This window comes from Capricornis sumatraensis, chromosome 13 (genome assembly GCF_032405125.1).
Source record: "Capricornis sumatraensis isolate serow.1 chromosome 13, serow.2, whole genome shotgun sequence".
Classification (NCBI taxonomy): Eukaryota; Metazoa; Chordata; class Mammalia; order Artiodactyla; family Bovidae; genus Capricornis; species Capricornis sumatraensis.
In genome coordinates, this window is record NC_091081.1 from 55,148,528 (window position 1) to 55,170,019 (window position 21,492).

General features: G+C 36.1%; 1 protein-coding gene across 1 annotated transcript in view; it reads left to right on the forward strand.

Moving 5' to 3' along the window:
- Nucleotides 1-21,492, forward strand: part of LAMA2 (laminin subunit alpha 2) — a 674,179-nt gene that overhangs the window by 443,755 nt on the left and 208,932 nt on the right. The window contains exons 27-29 of the mRNA XM_068984950.1: nt 61-194; nt 3,756-3,873; nt 12,543-12,677. Of these exons, the coding sequence (XP_068841051.1) occupies nt 61-194; nt 3,756-3,873; nt 12,543-12,677 (387 nt within the window). The remainder of the gene's footprint in view (nt 1-60; nt 195-3,755; nt 3,874-12,542; nt 12,678-21,492) is intronic.

Below are 21,492 nucleotides of genomic sequence, written 5' to 3' on the forward strand. Positions count from 1 at the left end.
CCATGTTGCCAATGGATTTGCACTGAGTTTCTTCACAGTGATTTCTTTTCTTATTAACAGAAAGAATGGAAATATTATGGTGATGATCCTCGAATCAGCAGAACTGTGACCCGTGAAGACTTCCTGGATGTACTATATGATATCCATTATATTCTTATCAAGGCTACATATGGAAATATCATGAGACAAAGCAGGTAAACTATAATAAATATCCAAGTTAGTTTCTTCTTCTCAAGTCTATAAGAAAGATCAGTGAGACATCAGATAAGAAAGATTTAGAAGTTGGGTTGCTAGTGTGATGATAGAAGACTAGTCAAGAATGACGTCCGGGTCACCTGGTGTGAGTTATCACCACCATTTCCCCAACAAGAGAAACAGAACCAGAAGCAAGATTAAGGGGGTAAATATTGAACTGATCCTCAACATGGTGAATTTCAGATGCTAAGCAGAAATTCAGGAGAAGATGTCCTGCAAGGTAGAGAGAGTTTGCTCCTGGGCTATAAATACATTGCAAGATTGCTGAGAAAGTGTCCTCCTTCAACCCTCAGGGGAACTGGTCAGGGCCAAGTTGGTCCTGTCTCTTCCAACCATAGGCACTCACACCTGTTGACTCCAGTGTGTGATACGATATAGCCATCTTCCCTCTGCCTTATGATGTAAAAAGACTGGGGATCACATTGAATAAGAAAGTACACAGAAGAAGAGCAAAAATGACTGTCATGAAAGCCAAAGGATGAGAATACTATAAAGGTGGGGGTATGGTTTTTTAATGACCCAAAGAGTACAATTAAAATGAGGCTCTTTGAAAGTTAGAATCACCAGTAACAATTATAATACCAGTTTTAGTGAAGTTCTAGGGCAGAAAGAGCCTCAAAGTTTTGAGGAATGAATGGGACTCAATGAATCTAATATTATGAGTGGAGACTATTGTTTTCTGTGAATAAAATTGTAAAAGGGAAGAAAGAGGTCATGTCAAAGGTCAAGGGATGATTGTTTAGTCTGAGAGATAAGTAAGCATGTTTATATATCATGGGACCAGGGAGGGGGAAGAATTAGCAGCAAGATATACATAAAAATGATAGAATAAAGAGAAAATAAATAATAGAGAAGTGGTACTTCAACATCGTGAGTACACATGTTTACTTGAGGTCATGTGCCTCAAGTATAACGAAAACTTATCTCATGAGATACAATGAGGAACTGTGCAGATGTAGCTAAATGTTTACTGTGGAGGCAGAAAGTTGAGTTTATACACATAGTCTCAGTTTCTCTGGCGTGTTAGTGTCTCTATTATATCTGTAAGAATATGAAATCGATAGATGTTTAAAAATAATCTTATGTAACAAAATAGTAGATCAGTGCAGGAAAGCAAAAGAAAATTATGAACCCTCTCATTGACAAATCAATGAATCTAAAAATACCGTGTTTCAAATGTTTCCATTATTAAGCATGTGGCAGAAAATCCTTTCTTTATTGCAGAAGATCCATATTGCTCTTCTGATTATACCAGAAGTAGAGACCAAATCAAGGACCAAAATTCACTTTCAAGTCTGTATTGCTTTGATTTCTTTTTCATAGTTCTTATTTCTGACAGGAGATTCTTTTTTTTTTAATCGTAGGTCCTTGTTGATTATCTATTGATATTCTAAATATAAAAATATGTATATGTCAATCCCAAGCAGGAGATTCTTTCCATGAAATAATTTTAAAAGGCATGAACCAAAATATCTTGTCAATTATATTGTTAATTATTTTAGAATATCAAATATAAATTAGGTGACAGAAGCCAAACAGGTTCACATGTTGTAGAAGAAACCAAGTAACCTTGTGAGTGTGCAAATATCTTATTTTGAAAATTGTTCCCTGCTTTAGTAAAAAGTTTGCTAGTACACAGAACATTTTGTTAGTAGATCTGATAGAAATGATGTTGTCCTGCATTTTTCATCATGCTTTCTTTACCTCTCACACTGATCCCACCTTTCTTCACCTTAAGGTTGCTTTTTCCCATAAGTCCCTTTCTCTTATTACTTTATTTCATATACCTCACTAAATAATATCCTTTGGCTTAGGATTTCCTTTTTAAAAACACTAAAATAAGTAAATACTTCACTTTTTCTAGAGTCAATAAAAACTAGAGTGAACACCTAGTAACAATAAAAACAAAAAAACCAGTGGATCAGCACTTGATTTTGTAAGACAAGGAATTTTGACAAAGATCAGAAATATGTTTGAGTCTTCCTCTCAACATAGTTAAGACAGAACCCCACTTCTTTATTCAGTTACAAATTTAGACAGTCTCAGAAGCAAAGAGTTTTTTATACATGTGTTTTGAGATTCCAACTTTGTACATGTTAACACTGAAATTTCCTTTTTTCTTTGCTTTTGTACTCTCTTACAAAACTTTATTTGAAGATCTTAACAACTTTGCTTTTTAGTATTCATTTACATAGAAGTCTGAGTTTGGCTAAATTCCTGATTCAGGCAAAACAGTCTCTCATTCCCCAGGGGAAAAAAAGATAATGTGTTGCAGAAATGTCTATTGCTAACATCATTCAGGTTCCATTTGATTTTTAAATACTCACTAGTCTCTTGTGTGTGTGTATGTGCCAGAGAAAGGAAGATGATGCTAGTAATTCCTCAGGTTATAGAATACCATGAGATAACAGCAGAGATCATTTCTCAACAAACACCAGGTTACCTTCTTACTCCTTCAGAGAATGCAGAGTCCTTCTTAAAAGAGGGGAGTGGTTTATTTACATATCACAAATGCTGTGCATCTACAAGAAGAGGAGAATGAAATCTGAATTTTAACTGAACATGTGTTTCATAAAGGCTGCCTGGTCTTCACATCGCAGATTATAATAGGAGCCAAATCAGAATGTGCATTCATAATTCAGTACCAATAAAACCTACCTATGCTTGTTATAAAGTTTATGATTCAAGCTCCTTAAGCTTTTAGAGGTGCCTTTTATTGAAGCAAAACTATTCATTGTCTCATTTAAAAGTTTATTTGCAGAACATTTCATGTTACCAGTTAGTCAGTCATGAAATAGTCTGAGTTTATGGACTGCATGTATTTTTAATGTATAATTTCAATTTACTGCAAAAGGTATCAGTATTTTCACTGTGAATAATTTTTTTCAATTACAAGGACCTTTCCACCAATAGGAAAGGTGGGTTAAGTTAGTTGAAGAAAAGACTAATTTGAGAGGTTCTTTATCTTCAGAAAGAGATCAATATTACTATATTATGCTCAAGCATTATTTCTAGGTGGTTTTCTAAAGTTCTTGAAAGAATAGTCAGAGATTCAAGAGCAAGAAATTGGGACCAGTTGCAAAGTAAAAGCAATTTCACTAGTAATGACAGGAGATTTGCCAACAGAGAATGACCTTGGGTTGTCTCTTTGAAAGAATGAAAATATCTCATTAATTGGCCATGTCTACCTGAAGCCACTCACATTTTTAGAAGCGGAGGGAAAACTCTTTATAACTTCTCAACAGGACATCAGACATCTAATTTCCTAAATACTTTATGATTTATGTGAATATTTTGCTAATGCGGAATCTCACCCTTCGAGGAAGCAAAAATGCAGGAGTAAGAAGTGGAACGTGGAGAATTTAGCAGCTTCAAAACAATAGAGTGAGTTTGTGGTTGTTAACAAAACCTTGGGAAGACCCCTCTTGCAGGACTGAGTGTTCTCTAGGTGAGCTTAATTTACTGGTACTGCCATCTAAGTATTTGCTCACTGTTTCCAGGATTTCTGAAATCTCAATGGAGGTAGCTGAACAAGGACGCATCACAGCCGTGACTCCTCCAGCTCACTTGATAGAAAAATGTGATTGTCCCCCAGGCTATTCTGGCTTGTCCTGTGAGGTAAGCTGGCTCCAATTAACCTGCTTAAGCCCGACTTACTTAACCAGCTGAATGGAAATACTCCCAGGACCACCTTTAGTGGAATCAGTTTTACTTTCACGCATACCCTCAACCTATTTTATTTGATCTTCCACTCACAGTATGTGATTGCAGTAAGAAGATGATGTTATTGTTCCCTAGAAGTAGGAATCGCAACTCAAGGGAAATATTTAATAAAAATTAAAAGATTTGTAAAAATATGAAACAGGAAATAATGTTTTCTTAAGGCCCATTTACTGCATCTGATCTGTTTTCTTGGCACTTTTTTATAAACAGTTAGAGACATTGAAACTTCAGTGATTATGAGATAAGATTATATTGGGATTTGAGAGAATTTGAGGGATTGTTTTTAAATACAGTATGTCAGAACTTAGGCAATAAATATCAGGCTGTTCCCTTTAATATAGGCTTCTCAGAAGGACATATCTTGTTCCAACAGTGCCACTCTCCTTCAGTCATTATATTTTTAAAACTGCATTTGTTACTTTCTGAGATGTTCCTTTGACTATCTTGAGAACTGGTGAATTTTCTAGATCTTTACTGTGTGATGACGGTTTAGCTACTAAGTTGTGTTCAACTCTAGCAATGGACTATAGCTCACCAGGCTCCTCTGTCCATGGGATTTCCCAGGCAAGAATACTGGAGTGGGCTGCCAAGTCCTCTCCAGAGGATCTTCCTGACTCAGAGATGGAACCTGGCTCTCCTGCATTGCAGGCCAATTCTTTACCAACTGAACCAATTTAACTTTTACAAATATTAAATCTTAATAGTGCTGTACTAAGTCACTTCCATGAAATTAAAAGTCTCTTGCTCCTTGGAAGAAAAGCTATGAGCAACCTAGACAGCATATTAAAAAGCAGAGACATTACTTTGCCAACAGAGGTCCATCTAGTCAAAGCTACAGTTTTTCCAGTAGTCATGTATGGATGTGAGAGTTGGACTACAAAGAAAGCTGAGTGCTGAAGAATTTATGCTTTTGAACTGTGGTGTTGGAGAAGACTCTTGAGGGTCCCTTGGACTGCAAGGAGATCCAACCAGTCCATCCTAAAGGAAATCAGTTCTGAATATTCATTGGAAGGACTGATGCTGAAGCTGAAACTCCAGTACTTTGGCCACCTGATGTGGAGAACTGACTCCTTGGAAAAGACTCTGATGCTGGGAAAGATTGAAGGCAGGAGCAGAAGGGGATGACAGAGGATGAGATGGTTGGATGGTATCACCAGCTCGATGGACATGAGTTTGAGGAAGCTCTTAGAGTTGGCGAAGGACAGGAGAGCCTGGCACACTGTGACTGAACTAAAGTCACTTCAGTCATCTCCAACTCTTTGCAACCATATAAACTGTAGCCTGCCAGGCTCCTCTGTTCATGGAATTCTCCAGGCAAGAACACTGTAGTGGGTTGCCATCTCCTTCTCCTGGGGGATCTTCCCGACCCAGGAATCAAACCCAGGTCTCCTGGGTACTCCTGCTTTGCAGGCAGATTCAGGGTATGATCTAGGGAAAGGTGGAATTGCTAACAACCTGGCCTGGGTTTGGATCTCTACTTCATTATATACTAAGGCTGAGACCTTGTGCAGCTTATAAACCTGCTTTGGCTTCAGCTGGTAAATCCCCAAGACCTTGAGTAACTGCCAACACACCCGGTCCCTCTCCTTCAGACCCCTCAGTGCAGCAACTGGCTGGCCTGGGAGGGGCCTCCACGGCTTGCTCCAGCTCTACAGCACAAATTCTTCCCCCTTAGATTGGTTGGTGGCCCCCACACACACCAGTTAGATATTTTTAACACCTCTCCCATCTACTGCCCAAGAATCACAGAAAGACTAAATGAACTAGAACTTAAGCGCTTATCACAGTGCCTGGTGGAGTCATTATTAGTTAATGTGGTTAATAGTATTATTCCTGGAATAGTTATACATCTGTGTATTTATTTATAAATATAGTGGACCCTTGAACAACTTAGAACTGCCTGGATCCACTTATGTATGAATTTTTTTCAGTAAGTATACAATGGGCCCTCCACCAGTTTCCATTCCATGGATCCCACCAACTGCAGTCAAAAATTCCATCCATGGTTGCTTGAATCCACTAATGCTGAATCCATGGATATGAGAGAGCTGAGTCAGATTTCAGGATCAATGGAGACTCCAGGAACTAATCTCCTGGCAGATAATGAGGGAGGACTATAATTTTGTATAGCTTTTGTTAATAGGATTTGAGAAGTTCTATTAAGTATGGGTTGCAAGGCAGGTGAAATATAACTTTAAAACAATGAACATGACTCTCCTGAGAGGTGGCATGCTATGATGAAAATAGAAAGGCATTTGGTTTGGGTGAATCCTCCCTAACTCCTCCAGTTGAACAGGGCATTTGCTTTTTGTTACTGGACTTTGGGTTTTTGGTTTTTTTTTAAATTTGTACAATCATCATGTGGATTAATGTAAATGAAAATATAAATATAAAATCTCCATTGTAAATTGAAATGCCATTCAACTTAGCTATCATCATATGAATTTCACATAGTCATAAAACCATTTCATAAGAATAACTGTAAATATCTGTGAAATATTTTTGGAATGAATTTTTAGCTCTGTGACTGCTCTGAACAGTAATATTTATTTGAATGAACAAGTAATCCATCTCCTTATTGTCATAACTCCTTCATACACATGTATACTTTTGCACATATACCAGTAACTGTATCCCTGGAATAGGAAATGGCAATATGCTCCAGTATTCTTACCTGGAAAATTCCGTGGACAGAGGAGCCTGCTGGGCTACAGACCATAGGGTCACAAATAGCTAGACACAACTGAGTGACTCCACACAATAAGTATGTATATTGTACTTAAAATCACAACCCAATAGGTGTGAAATATGCAGATGTACACACAGTGGAGATGTGAAAAAAAGAGTGAAAAAGGCACATACAGAATATGCTACCTTTACAATGAGCATGAAAAAAAGATAACAATAGAATGAATTTGAGATTTTTCTAGACAAAAGGTGGAATTTTATTTATCCCAAGGAATGTTGGCTGCACTGCTGTCTCACTGTGTGACCTTGGTCAATCCTTTAATTGCTATCGGCCTTAGTTATTATATAGTTATCCAATCTATAAAATTACAGGTTGGGTTTTGTAGTTCCAACATTCTCTGGTTCTACAATATTATTTTTCTATACAAGATATTGAGTAAGTAATCAAGATTGACCTTTAGATATTTTGAAAAGAAACTCACTACAGCTATATTTTCTGCATTTATTTAAAAGAATACTCTTCCCTTATAAAGAAAAATATTAGCAAAGAAGCAAATGATTGCAATCTACTTTCACACACACACACACACACACACACACACACACACACACCTTCCATTCCATATTTTAAATGTTAAACTCATCTTATTATAATCAACAAGCTTTTAACTAGCATATTCTAAAATGTACTTTCCTATTAATTTTAGTAAGTTTCCATCATTATATGAAAAAATTAGCACAAATAAAGCAAATATTATATGGAAAAAATCAAGAAAAACCAGACATACATACAAACTCTGATCTGCATTCCTGGCTTCACCTATGTCCTGTGAATTTCACTTAAACTCCTATGGACAGACAATAATTACAGTAATATCTTTAGTGGCAAGATTAGGCGATAAAGACCAATCTCTTATAATAAGGTACCTGAGGTTTTCTCCACAACCCATTGCCTCTAATCCATTATGCATCTTGTTTATAATTCATCTTGATTCTAAAGTGTAATTACTCAGGCATAAAATCTCATCATCAAAGCAAGAACTAAGGACAGGTTTAAAATAATACATCCCATTCTAGTAACATATGCTTTGGGTCGTGAATACACAAAGCAATTCCTTTACAATATTTTCACCAAATGTAAGGTATTCTAGAGACATCTGCATTTACAAGTTACTCATTTCATGTTTTTATACAGAAATGTGGTTTCAAATGAACAAAATTAAGTGTTAGTTAACATAGTAAATACAGGAAGTTGTGAGGACCTAGCATTGTCTATTGGAGAAGGCAATGGCGACTCACTCCAGTACTCTTGCCTGGAAAATCCTGTGGATGGAGGAGCCTAGTGGGCTGTGCTCCATGGGGTCGCTGAGTTGGACACGACTAAGCGACTTCACTTTCACCTTTCACTTTCATGCATTGGAGAAGGAAATGACAACCCACTCCAGTGTTCTTGCCTGGAGAATCCCAGGGACGGGGAAGCCTGGTGGGCTGCTGTCTATGGGGTCGCACAGAATCAGACACGACTGAAGCGACTTAGCAGCAGCAGCATTGTCTATCACCTATAGGATTATAATACTATAGCCTTGTTCATTGAAAATGTCAGTTCTAGAAATGATTACTTTTCATAATTTATCGTTAGAAGTAGAGACTGGGTTACCTTTAGATAGATATCAAATTAAAAACACAATTTCCTCATCATATTTGCTGTTGTGGGAGCCATTTAGATTACCATACTTTACCTAAGCTGCTCCTCACTATTACCTCAGTTAACATTGTTTTCTCAACTGACCTAATCTTAGGTTAGGGTGTATGCAGAAACTGAAACTATTCGTCATTGAATATGTGGTTCTCTGCAATAAGATCATGGAAATGAGATATTCACAGATAATCTCTTCCTGATGTTTTGTTCATTTCATCATCTTTCCCCTTCCATCATGTTTTAATAGTGCTTCTGACTCATGGTTGAATGGTTAGTATATACTGGATCATCTCTCACAAACTGTCAGGTGGCTGCCCAAAATAAGTTTTTTAAATACTCAATGTATACCTATTACCAGCTCATAAAACTCAAAAGACAAAATAGTAAGACTAGACTTTTTTCTTATACATCCATACTTCTGGGAATGTCCTTTACCACTTTCATTGTACATGGAAGACCCAAAGACTCTTTTCATATTCATTAAATATTAAGGAACATGGTATGGGTAAGTGGCATACATTGTAAGTGTGTTTCTCAATGCAATAAAGAACAATCACCATTGCCTTTTCTTTTTTTAGTATATTCTTGATGACTATCTAAAAGTTTTCTGGAATAGAAACAACTCATATTGATTTATTAAATTTCAAGCACTGCACACACACATCATCTCATTTAATCCTCACAGCAACCCTGTTAAAAAACACACACACAACTGACCGTTTACTGAGTGCTTACTGTATCCTTTACAATGTTACGTGCATTCCCTAATATACTTACACCAACATTGAGTGTATTATGATATTATCATTTTATGGGTGAGGAAATGAAAGCCTAGGCAGGTTAGGAAACTTGCCCTTTATCACACAGTTAGAAGACAGTGAACAGCTATTTGAACCTGGCTTAAAAAACCTTGATACATGAATGTGTGCATGCATGCTAAGTCACTTCAGTCATGTCCAACTTTTTGTGACCTTATGGACTATAGCCTGCCAGGTTTCTCTGTCCATTGGATTCTCCAGACAAGAATACTGGAGTAGGTTGTCATGTCCTTCTCCAGGAGATCTTCCCAACCCACGGATTGAACCCACATCTCTTATGTCTCCTGCATTGGCAGGCGGGTTCTTTACCACTAGCGCCACTTGGGAAGCCCCAGATACATTAATAGTCAGCTACTAAGTTCTGCAACATGCTTTTATTCCAGGTGAGGAAACTTCAGTCCATAGCATTTAAAATCTGTTCAAGTCATCTATAGTAAGTGGTAGAACAAGAAGTAAACCCAGGATTGTCTGATTGTAAAACCCATGTAAAGATACAAGACAGTGTTTTTTACTAGCAACAGCGCAAGTATCTATTTTTACTATTAAACTCTGAGGAGGATAGAGGGGTGTTGTGTGACCTCACACCTGGAGCATGTTGTCTTTCTACTCGGTCTCACATTCCCTTTTCTCCTCCCTCCCACATTTTTGTACAGTTCAGTTCTAACAGTTTGATGGGATACCATATTATGAAGACAAACATGGAAGAAGAGCAGAAGAAAATTGAGCTCTGAATAATTTCTGCACAAGAGAAGAAGAGAACTTGGGAAAAGTTTGAGTTAGGAAAAAAAGGGATAAGATTAGGACCATGTTTATTTACTTGCCTGTCAATAGTTTTTTATTTTGTTCCAGAATGGATTTTTAAACAGGACTTTAAAAAGTAACTATTATCTTTCCTCTTTTGTTCCCAACTCAAACATAATGATTCTCATGAATTTTGCCCTAGTTGACTGAGAAGAAAAATATCTGATTTTAAAAAGCATCCTCAGCAATGTGAAAAACAGAAAAAATAAATACAAATAAGATCCACAAGAGTAGGAGATTAAAGAGGAATAAATGCATTTACATTCCTTTACAAAGTGTTTTAAGTTTCTCTTGTATTGTGGAGTAGTTTTTTGTTTTTTTTTTGCTAACTCTTAGAAATTTGATCTATAAAGACACACAATTAATCTGTAGAAACTTCAGAAAACAACTGAGTTAATACGTATGCTCATTTGTGGGATGAGGAAACCACATCTCAATGACACCAAGTGATTTGCCTGTATCCCTCTGGCAAAACAAACTTGGAAAATCAAGGCTTCTATATTCGTTGATGTCACAGTGCCAGAGTCTGTATGCCCTTCAAAGACACACATTTCCAGCAGAGAGTGAGGAGCGTGCCAGTAATTCGCAATCCTGGCTGCTTATTAGACCCTCCTGTGAGTTTTACAACTAACACTGGCCCAGCTTTCCACCAATTATATGAGAATCTCTGGGGGCAGAGCCAGGTATCAGTATTTAAAGCTCCTCACACAATTCTGTGTGCAGCCAGGGTTGAGAATCACAGAGACAGGCCTAGAAGCTTCCATATAGAGCTTGAGCTGAAGCCTAGGCTTGTACTCCCCCTGGGGTGCTTTTCTACTTTGTCCTGCTCTTTCCAGAGAAAAGCCATAGCAATAAGAGAAATTGGGTATATTACAGTAAATTTCACCTGCCAGGGCTCCTTTACTTTCAGTTGATAACATTGAATTGCATATGATTCCTCAATGAAAATGACCATCTCTTAATGTTATTCTTCTTGTAAGACTTGTTTTAAACTTCTGTTTGATTTAAAAAATAGAGCTAGAAACTCTCAATTTGTGTGATCTTTAAAGACACCCCCCCCAAGAAAATATACCAGTAAAATAACAATAAGTATATAGGTATCCAAGGATGAAATCTATACCAAAAAAATCCAATTTTATTCTACAGTCAGCATGCACCAGAGTTGGAACAACCTACACTGTGTAACATTTTAAAATATACCTTAGATTGATGCCTCAATTATGCTTAAATGAATTCCTGAACCATAATTTCCAGACCTTACTTGGTAATAATAGCAAAAATGAACCTTGATTTTGAAGAATATGAATAAACTTATTCAAGTATCTGATTCTTCCACTGTAAGATAAATAGAACTCCAAATATTTTGAATACTATTCCTGGTTTTATCAGCTTGCTCAAATCCAGGACATTATTATATCTCATTAGAATTTCCTACAGGCCAAGATAAAAGCAGAGAGAATCTTAAGTGCTTAATTGAAGTACTCTCACAGTATCCAAATCAAAATAAACAAGAGAGTGCAGATTATTGGTCGTTTTCTTTTTCCAAGGAAACTCTACCTACTCCACCCTGCTTTGGTTCTTTTGGTTCAGAACCAAAAGAATGCAAAGGCATTAAGAAGTTTTTAATTTAATATTTTCCCCTGCTTATTCAGCAGTCACTTCTCTCATCAGTGGGAGCAAGATATCCTATGGAAAAAAGTTGACATGGATAACATCCCTTCATAATCTTTAGTGGAATCTGAAAAACTAGCTCCTACCTCTTACTCATAAATCAATGGCTGATAAATGCAGCAGCTTTGCATACTAAGAGATCTGAGCCCAGAACACAGGACTGTTCTCATTTCCTCTTCAGAAAAATGGGCTTTCTTCCAAAGAGCCAGTGATGTTTCTTGATAAATTTACATAATACACCCGAATGAAGATGGAAGCCTTGATTTTGCTTCTGTCAGCTTTGTTAGCAGTTTCCTGTTTGCCCTCGGATTTTTATTGCAAGATGAGAAAAACTACATCAAGAAAAGATACATTTTATTGGTGGCCTAATATTCCCAAGACATGTAAAGCTCTTATTATTTTGAATTTCTAACTTTTATAGTTTTTAAATTATACCTATATAAATAATGCAATCACAGTAGTTTTTATTTAATTTTTTGCTGAGTCTTATTTGACGTTTTCTAGCTTCCCATCAAACACAGTGGAGACAGCTTTTAGGTTGTCAAGGACACTGGGATTCTCTCTTTAGTCCATATGACAATTTTATTTAAAAACAAACTTCTTCCTCAAGAAAAAAGACTATGTGAAGTTTGTTCAGGCTGAGTGGTATTTGCAAATGACAACTTTCCTTTGCTAACATCTGATAACACAGATGCTGCCTGTATACTTGATGGACCAGGCAGAAATACACATTAGAAATCAAAAGTGACATTCACTGTTTGTAAGTGGTGTTGCCTTTCCCACTGATGGGATGAAAAATATCTTTCTTTTTAACTACTGAAGAACCCAAGTTTTGCTAAAGAAAGCTTTCCAAGTTGGCTCTCCTAATTGGCTCCGTTTTCTTTCAGACGTGCATGCCAGGATTTTATCGACTGCGTTCTGAGCCAGGTGGCCATACCCCTGGACCAACCCTGGGAACCTGTGTTCCTTGTCAGTGTCATGGACATAGCAACCTGTGTGACCCTGAAACCTCCGTATGCCAGGTATTCACCTGAGCCTTTCTTGAATAAAGCCCATGTTCTTGTTTCTCCTTACACATATTCATTAACTGAGTGCGAAGATCAGCTAACCTGCAGGGAACTTAATTGTATACATATGTGTGTGAGTGTGTGTGTGGGTAAGAAACATTTGAAGAAAAGACATCATACTATGCATTTTAAAAAATAATTAAAAAATTGTAACTGGAAAAATCACTGCTCATATCAAGAAATAATATATTAAAACCAATAGCATCTTAGACAAGTACCAGCATCACAAGGGTTTTTTTCTGATTATAATTAAAAATAAACTCTTTGTAAGAAATTCATAAATTATAGAAAAGTATTAAAGAAAAAAGTCATCAAAAATTCAAGATAGACATTTAATATTTTATGTGTTTCCCACCAAGTTTATGTATTTGCTTATAAAGATTTATATGATACCATAGGTGTAATTTTATGTCCTGCATTTTTAAAAAATGTACATATCATGAGCATATTATTAGTCTTTACAATCTTTATACTTTTTGATTTGATATCCCATAATTTAACTTTTTAAAGAATTTTTAATTGCTCTTTTTTTTTTAATTGTTGTGAGATTCCTGCTAAAATCCCATTTTCTCATCCCTGGAACAATCAGGACTGTGGAGAAATTCAAGTTTTCCATGTCACCATTTGGGGCCCCCAAAATCTAATCCCCGCCCAGTTCTGGGTGTCTCTGCTGAACTCCTTCACTACCTCTCCTAGTCATCTGAAACCAAACCCCCGTGGAGCCTTGTGGAACTCATGACCGGAAATCAGCAGAATCCCTACATAATCTCCCTCTTCCCTTGATTTCCTCTTCATTTGCTCAATGTCAAATGTGGTTTCCCAACACATTGCTCCCCCAGCCATGCTCTCAAGTGAAAGCCACTGTTTTCTCTCACACTCTTCATTCCCCTCACCCTGAAGGTGGGGCCACTTTCATATCACCCTTTTCTCCTCTGTAACAACCCCCAGCTTTGAATCTCACGTCTCCATTCATTTGCCCACTATACCTGCTTGTTGAAACTGTCTTCTAACTCTCAGGTCACCTACCACCACATTCCTGGAAGATTTTTCATTTGCATCATTGCCATTCACTGTACCACCACTTCTGTCATAATTCCTACTGATTCTGATGCCCATAAAATGAATTCCTCCACACCCTTAACCTTAGGGTCTTGTTCTCACTCCACGAGCCTTTCCGAGAGTTTGTCATTATCAGGAACTGAGAGCATCTATAGTCTCAAGGTAAACCATCCCCTCCTTTGACTGGGAATGACTACCCACTCCATTATTCTGCCCTGGAGAATTCCATGGACTATATAGTCCATGGAGTCGCAAAGAGTTGAACATGACTGAGGCGACTTCACTTTTCATTTGTTAATACTTCAGTGTCGATATTTTTAGTCTCATCATTGACATGCACATCTTTTATCATTTCTTGTGTCTCCCATGCCCTCACTTTCTAACCAGCTTAATATCCATGACCCTTTATTATCACTGCTTTGTAATGTTCATTTCTCTTATTACTACTCATTTACTAGCATTTACTCGGTGAATTCTAACTCTGGCTAAATCTGACTCCTCGAATACCTGTGCCTTCTAAGCTGAATGTGGCTGTTGGAAAACACATGATTATGCTGACTAGTCTCACCATACATTCACTATCACTTACTTCAAATGGAACCTGTCTGCTGCAATTCCATCATGCCACATCTCTCCAATCCAGCATCTTGGTCACTTTCTGGATGATAATTTCATACTTTGTCTTCCCTCTTCAAGCTTCAAACCCTTCCAGACCCATTTCCATCTTTACTTTCAGCTGATGGCCTTGCTTCTTCTTATTTCACTGGAAATTAGAAGCAACAGAAGAGAACTAACCCAAGCTCCCACTAACACATACACCTATTTTTCTGCATCTGTAGGCAATTACTCTCATTCTTCCTTGAGTTTGGATGAACTGTCTTGTTTATAGAAAAAAACAAGTGTGCCACTTATGCCCTCTCCCCGACTCAGAAGCATCACTCTGCCCACCATTACTCTCCTCTCCCTTCTGAATCACATTTTGACTCTTCTCTCTAGAAAAGAAAAAAATAAATACATCTCTCTTGACTCCACTTTCCCTCTTGACTTCTACTACTTCATTCATCTCCTGTAATATAGAAAAGAGTTTATACTCCATCTACAATCTCTCTCCTACCATTCTCCCTTAAACTACTAAAATCAGGCTTTCCCTCTACCACTATACACATACCAACCGTTAGTGTTCAGGTCTTCATTGTATTTGATTTATCAGCAGCGTTTGCTACTCTGAATCACCCATTCCTCTTGAAGCTTTTGTTCAGTTTAATTTTCTGGACATGGTATTCTCGGGATTTTCTTGGTAAAGTCTGCTCTGTGATAGTTTTCTTTTCTGTTTTCTCCTCATTACCTGAAATCAATATATTGATATTCCTAGGACTGAATCCTTGAAGCAATTTGCTTCTCTAACAATATTCATTCTCATGGTGATCTCCCTCAGGCAATGACTTTCAATATCTATACCGAGATTGCATAGTATTTACCATGATTTCTATGATTACATTTTAGATCCAACTTTTTAATCTTACCAGAGTTTATTATAATGTGGGGAGATAATTTTTCTTCAAATATGTTACTTTAAAGAGATATTTACTTAATAATATTTCCTTTTCTCCTTGACACATCATGGTGTCTGAGTATATACTTATTTCTTTTGCTCGTGTTAAGATATGTTTTAAAGAGCATCTATTCTTTACTCCTTACATTTTAGTTCCTATTATAATGCCCTGATTACCTTCATTTTATGGTAAATTATCAATTCTAGTAAAGCAAGGCCCTTTGCTACACTTCTTTTTGTTATTTTCTTAGCTTATTGTACTTATATATTCTTTCAAATGACATTTTGATCCACTATTTCCTCTCTTCCCAAAAAAATAGCTTTAGAACTTTTATTTGAATTGTATTAAGCTATTCATAAACAATCATCATCTTTACACTATTGAATTATCCTCCCTAAACCTTAAGAATATGATACTCTTTACTTTCAAACATTTTATGTCTCATAGTTTTTTTAGTATTACCTATATGGGCTATGCATTTCTTAAAGTTATTGCCACGTATCTTACATTTTCCTCTTAAAGGTAAGCATTATATATTTTTTTGTTTCAATGTATTTATTAACTGGTCATTACTGGTAAATATTGACAAAATAGATTTTTTTACATGTTTTTTAATATCCAACCACTTTCTTTCTAGCTCTAGACATTACTTAGTTGATTCAGTTATTTTTATATTTACAATATTTTCAAAAATCTATATATGTGTCTTCCTTGCCAGAGCGATCTCTCATGTAATACTTTCATAGTTTTGCTTTAAGTCTCAAAAAATGTTATATAGGAGGGTGGTCAGCTTCCTATCTTATTAATGATTTTAATAAGAATGACTCAGATCTTTTATCACAAAGTAGAATTCTGGTGATTAGTTTAAGGTAAATATTTTTCATCCTATTAAGACAACTTTTTATTCCTGACTTCTTAAATGCTACCTTATTTCAATCAAGACAGAATATAGAAATTAATAATATGCTTATTTGTGAGGACTGGAGTGGAGGTGAAGATACTAACCATCCTTGAATTCTTGAAATAATTGTCATTTGGTTTAAGGGTAATGTTTTTTTCCAACCTTCTGGCTTGTAAAATTCAATAGATAATTTCAGAGGTGGTTAACATACATTCTTAAGTGAGAATTAAATGCATTTTTCTTTCTTATGCTATCTTCACTGGAAATTACAATAGTAATGTCAATCCATACGATGCTGGGAAAGATTGAGGGCAGGAGGGGAAGGTGGGCAACAGAGGATAAGATAGTTGGCTAACTTCACTGACTCAATGGACATGAGTTTGAGCAAATTCTAGAAGATGGTCAAGGACAAGGAAGCCTGATGTCCTGCAGTTCACAGGGTCGCAAAGAATCAGACACAACTTAGCAACTGAACAACAATGAATAATTTAGAAGTCCTCATAAAGATACAGTTTAATTTTATTTTTATTTCAGATAAAAGTTGTTGTATTTATATTGTCTGTACTCTTTAGACCAACTGGTTATTATAACTATTTTTGTGCCAACAATTCCTACTATAAGCTCTATTTTCTGATATCCCTATGTGAAATAAAAATAAATACATAGATGCATCAGACATACACAGCTAGTATAAATTATTGTGCTCTGAATTTTTATATTTTCCTTCAGGGAGCTTACAACTTTTGAGTTTAGGCAACTTTGTTCATCTTTGAAATGCTTCATGAGGCAAATAGGAAATAACTATGATTACTCCAATGGTATATCTGAAGCAACTGAAGCATGCTAATTTCTTTGTTATTTTTACTGTGTTTCCCAGTTAAATATCATATCTACTACATAGTGCAATGCCTTGTATGTTGACATGGTGGTTATAAACATGACTCTGTGGTCAGATTGCCTTGACTCAAATTCTGGCTTCATCCATTATGGGCTGTGTAAGCTTAGTCAACTTATTTCACCTCAATGGTGTCTTATATTCCTCATTTATAAAATGAAGATAAGAACAGTACTGAATCATAGAATTTTTCTGTGAATTCAATGAAATGCTAGATAAAAGGCTTAGAACATTACTTGGCACATGATAAGCTCGATAGTAGAAGTAATAGCTATGGTGATTAATGATAATAAAGATGATCATTACCATGCATATTATCCACCATTTATAGTCTAAGAACCAATCAGATGATAATTAATCAAAAATTATTATAAAAAGCATTGCTATATCTAGTGCTATGCTAGATTTTCTCTTAACTTGTTTTTTCTTTTCCTTTATTCCTTTCTTCAAAAATAAAGAGTAGAAAAAAAACTATAGAAAATTTCACAAGCTAAACATTTCAGCTGTAAAATAAAACTCACATCACTTTGTAACTGCCCTCTTAATAATTCCTAATGACACTTACAAGAGAGCTGTTGCTTCTTCATAGATGCTAATAAATCCTAACATAGGCATGTTATTACCAATATCTAAGTTACCATTGCCTCTTAAGGAAAATTTTCTTCAAAATGAAATAGTAAAACCTACAAGATATTGAACCTCATGCTAGAAGAGGAGAAGAGGTAGGTGAATTAGTACTAATCCATACACACACACACAAACACACACAATCATAAAAACAGATAAGATAGAGTTTTAAGAGTTTATGTAACACATCTATAGCTTTGTCTTTTTATACACATATATATTCTCATTTAATTTTCACTACACCTATAGTCAATATTGGGCTTGCCAGGTGCCACTAGTGGTAAAGAACCCACCTACCTGTGCAGGAAACATAAGAAACACTGGTTCGATCCCTGGGTTGGAAAGATCCCCTGGAGGAGGAAATGGCAACCCATTCCAGTATTCATACCTGGGAAATCCCACAGAGAGCCTGGCAGGCTATAGTCCATAGGGTCACAAAGAGTAAGACATGACTGAGTGACTTACATAGTCAATATTATTTCTCCAATGTTTTACATGGGAATATTGAAATCTCAGGTGGCACAAATAACTTTCTCAAGACTAACAAGTTGTGAAAATATTATTTTTACTCTATCACAATTCTTATTTTAAGAATTGTGAAAGAATAAAATAAATCTCTATCATTGATCTGCTCTGTTGTCTGTAACACTGTCAGTCTCCATGGTTAAGCAATGAGCTCCATCTTCAGTAAACTCATAACTAGAATCTACTATGTTAAGGTCTTTTTAAAATAAACCTTATCTTATTTAATCTATCTTACCAAGATAGGAATTATTAGTATTTTATTATAACTCTGAAAATTAATCCTAAAAAATATTAAGTAACTTACAGAGCCTTGGGTAAAATGTATTAGAATCAGGTTTCAAAGTACAAAATAATACTTGCTTATTATGGGTGACAGTAATCATACTTTTAGCTGATGGAATGAGTGTGATTTTGAAGCTCCAGGTGAATTTTACCCCAGTGTATTAATAGAATCTGCAATGTGAAAATAGAATCTGCATATATGAAAAAAATTGAAAAATCATGAAAATATGAAATTTGTCACAGGATGGAAAACAATAAAGTGTCATACCAGGTTTTAAAAAGGAAAATAGAATGTAAGAGACAGATTGAGTTTGATCTCCAGCGAAACATAAATAATGTTTATTAGCAATCAGAATAGATTCCCTTAAAATAAGATGTATCAGGCTAATTGCTTGAGTTACAATGTATATAACATCTGAGACCATAGTTCCATAATTCTCAGTATAATTTCAAATTAATCAGAGAATATAATAAATCATGTGTCAAATTTAGCAAAAAAGATTAACAGCTACTATGTGTCCAAACTTATGTATGTACCAGAACCAGGGCTTGCCATTGTAGGTAATCTTTTCTCACTTATTCTTACAGTAAATTGATGAGAAAGGATTATTCCTTCTAATACAGCTGATAAAATGATGCTGAGAGAAATTGAGTAATTTGCTTAAGTCATAAGCCTAAGAGTCAGATCTATGGTTCAAACTCTGGTTTGTTCAGATAGGCATTTGATAGAATATTTCATTATATGCTCACAAACAGGGCTGAAAATATAGGCCAAATAGTAATCAGTTAATGGGTTCAGTGGATATGCTGCTGCTAAGTCGCTTCAGTCATGTCCGACTCTGTGCGACCCCATAGATGGCAGCCCACCAGGCTCCCCCGTCCCTGGGATTCTCCAGCAAGAACACTGGAGTGGTTGCCATTTCCTTCTCCAATGCATGAAAGTGAAAAGTGAAAGTGAAGTCGCTCAGTCGTGTCCGACTCCTTGCGACCCCATGGACTGCAGCCTGCCAGGCTCCTCCATCCATGGGAATTTCCAGGCAAGAGTACTGGAGTGGGGTGCCATTGGGTATAGAAGCTGCTAAACAGCATAACCTAGAGTAAGCTCTAGAGATGTCTCCATTGATGAGGCATAGGATTTGTGTTTGACCCCGTCATGTTCATAATCTTTATTAGTGATTTGGATGAAATCTATCAAATATTCAGATGATGTAAAGCTGGAAGTGTTACCTACAGTGTTGGATGCTGTCAGGAATCAAAAAGAGCCTAGCAGGTAGAATTATGAGCCACAATTAACAAGGTTAAATTAAGAGAGTAGGTTTTGAACTTAGGCTCACTTGTTTATTCATTCTTGAGGCATTTTTTAATAAGTATTACCATGTTCAGGCATAGTGGTTGGTTCTGGGAATATAAAGATGAGGAATGTGTGGGTATTGCCCTCTAGGAATTTATATACTAGTGTTTAAGGGGAAAAACAGAGGGAATGACACATAATAGCAATTTCTATGAATAGGAATTCTTACTTTACTATACAGATTCACTTGATAAGATCAAGATCAAGGATGGAAGTATGTTAAATATGTTTGTGAGATTTATAATCTCTATTTTAAGAGAAATTCTGACTAATCAGGGTTGTTAACTGTTTAGCTTGAAAAAAAAAAAAGATTGAGGAAGTAACAGTGTTCTTAAGATATTTGAAGACTTTCCCTGGGAAATGGAAATTAGACTTAATCTGGATAGCTTCAGGAGGCAGAGCTTGGGTCGCTAATTGAAATTAGAGTGAAGTGTTTTCAATCAGCATATGGAAAAGCTTTGTGAAAGTAAAAGTGTTAGTCGCTCAGTCCTATCCGACTCTGCGACCCTATGGACTGTAACCCATCAGGCTCCTCTGTCCATGGAATTCTTCAGGCAAGAGTACTGGAATGGGTAGCCATTCCCTTCTCCAGGGAATCTTCCCAACCCAGGGATCAAACCCAGGTCTCTTCCACTGCAGGCACTCTTTACCTTCTGAGCCACCAGGGAGGATTTAATCTGCATAGCTTCGGAAGGCAGAACTTGGGTTACTAACTGAAAATTAGAATGAAACAAGTTTTCATTCGGCATACGGTAAAACTATGTAGCTTATGGTTATACAAGATGAAAAGGGCTGCCTTTTGAGAATCCATGCATTTAATAATATGTCAAGGAGTGTGAAGAGGCATCCCTATAAAGAAAATGAGTAACTTCTCACCTTAGTTCAAAGACACCAAATATTAATACAATATTCATTTGATTTAGTGGAAGGAATGAATACCCCTAGTTTTCCCATGTACAAAAAACAAAAACCAATGCTATATATTGTAATCTACCATTGAAATGATACTGGCATATATTAATCTCCAGATTATTAAACTTATCTTTAGGTATCTAACACATAAAATTTTTTTCTAAAAATTAATTTATGTGCAATAGAAATATTATGTCCTCTATTTCAAAGCAAATAGGAAAGTCGTATGAAAGATTAATTTCAAAATTTCAAAAATAGCATCATGATTTGTGTGCTGTGTTTGTGGGGCTAAGTGAGACATTTAATTCAGTTAACCAAGTTTAGTATGTCAGCAACCCTGTGAAAGATTGACTGTCCAGAGAAAGTTCAAATATTTGCTTTCTCTGTGTAGAAATTATACAGAGTTGTAGGTATAAAAGAAGCAAACCATATTTTTTAATATCTGTATTTTTAGTAATGATCAGCATTATTTTTTGTGTTGACTCACTTATCAGTGTTACAGTAGGCTACATAAATAATTTATTATGCAGGCTTTTGTTTTGTTTTGTTTTTACAAAGGCAAATGTTAACAATTATTGTTTAAGATCCCATGTACTTTGGGGCATCTGCTCATTGCTATAACTATAAAGTATGTTCTTAAAGCACTCCCCAGTTAACACTTTTTC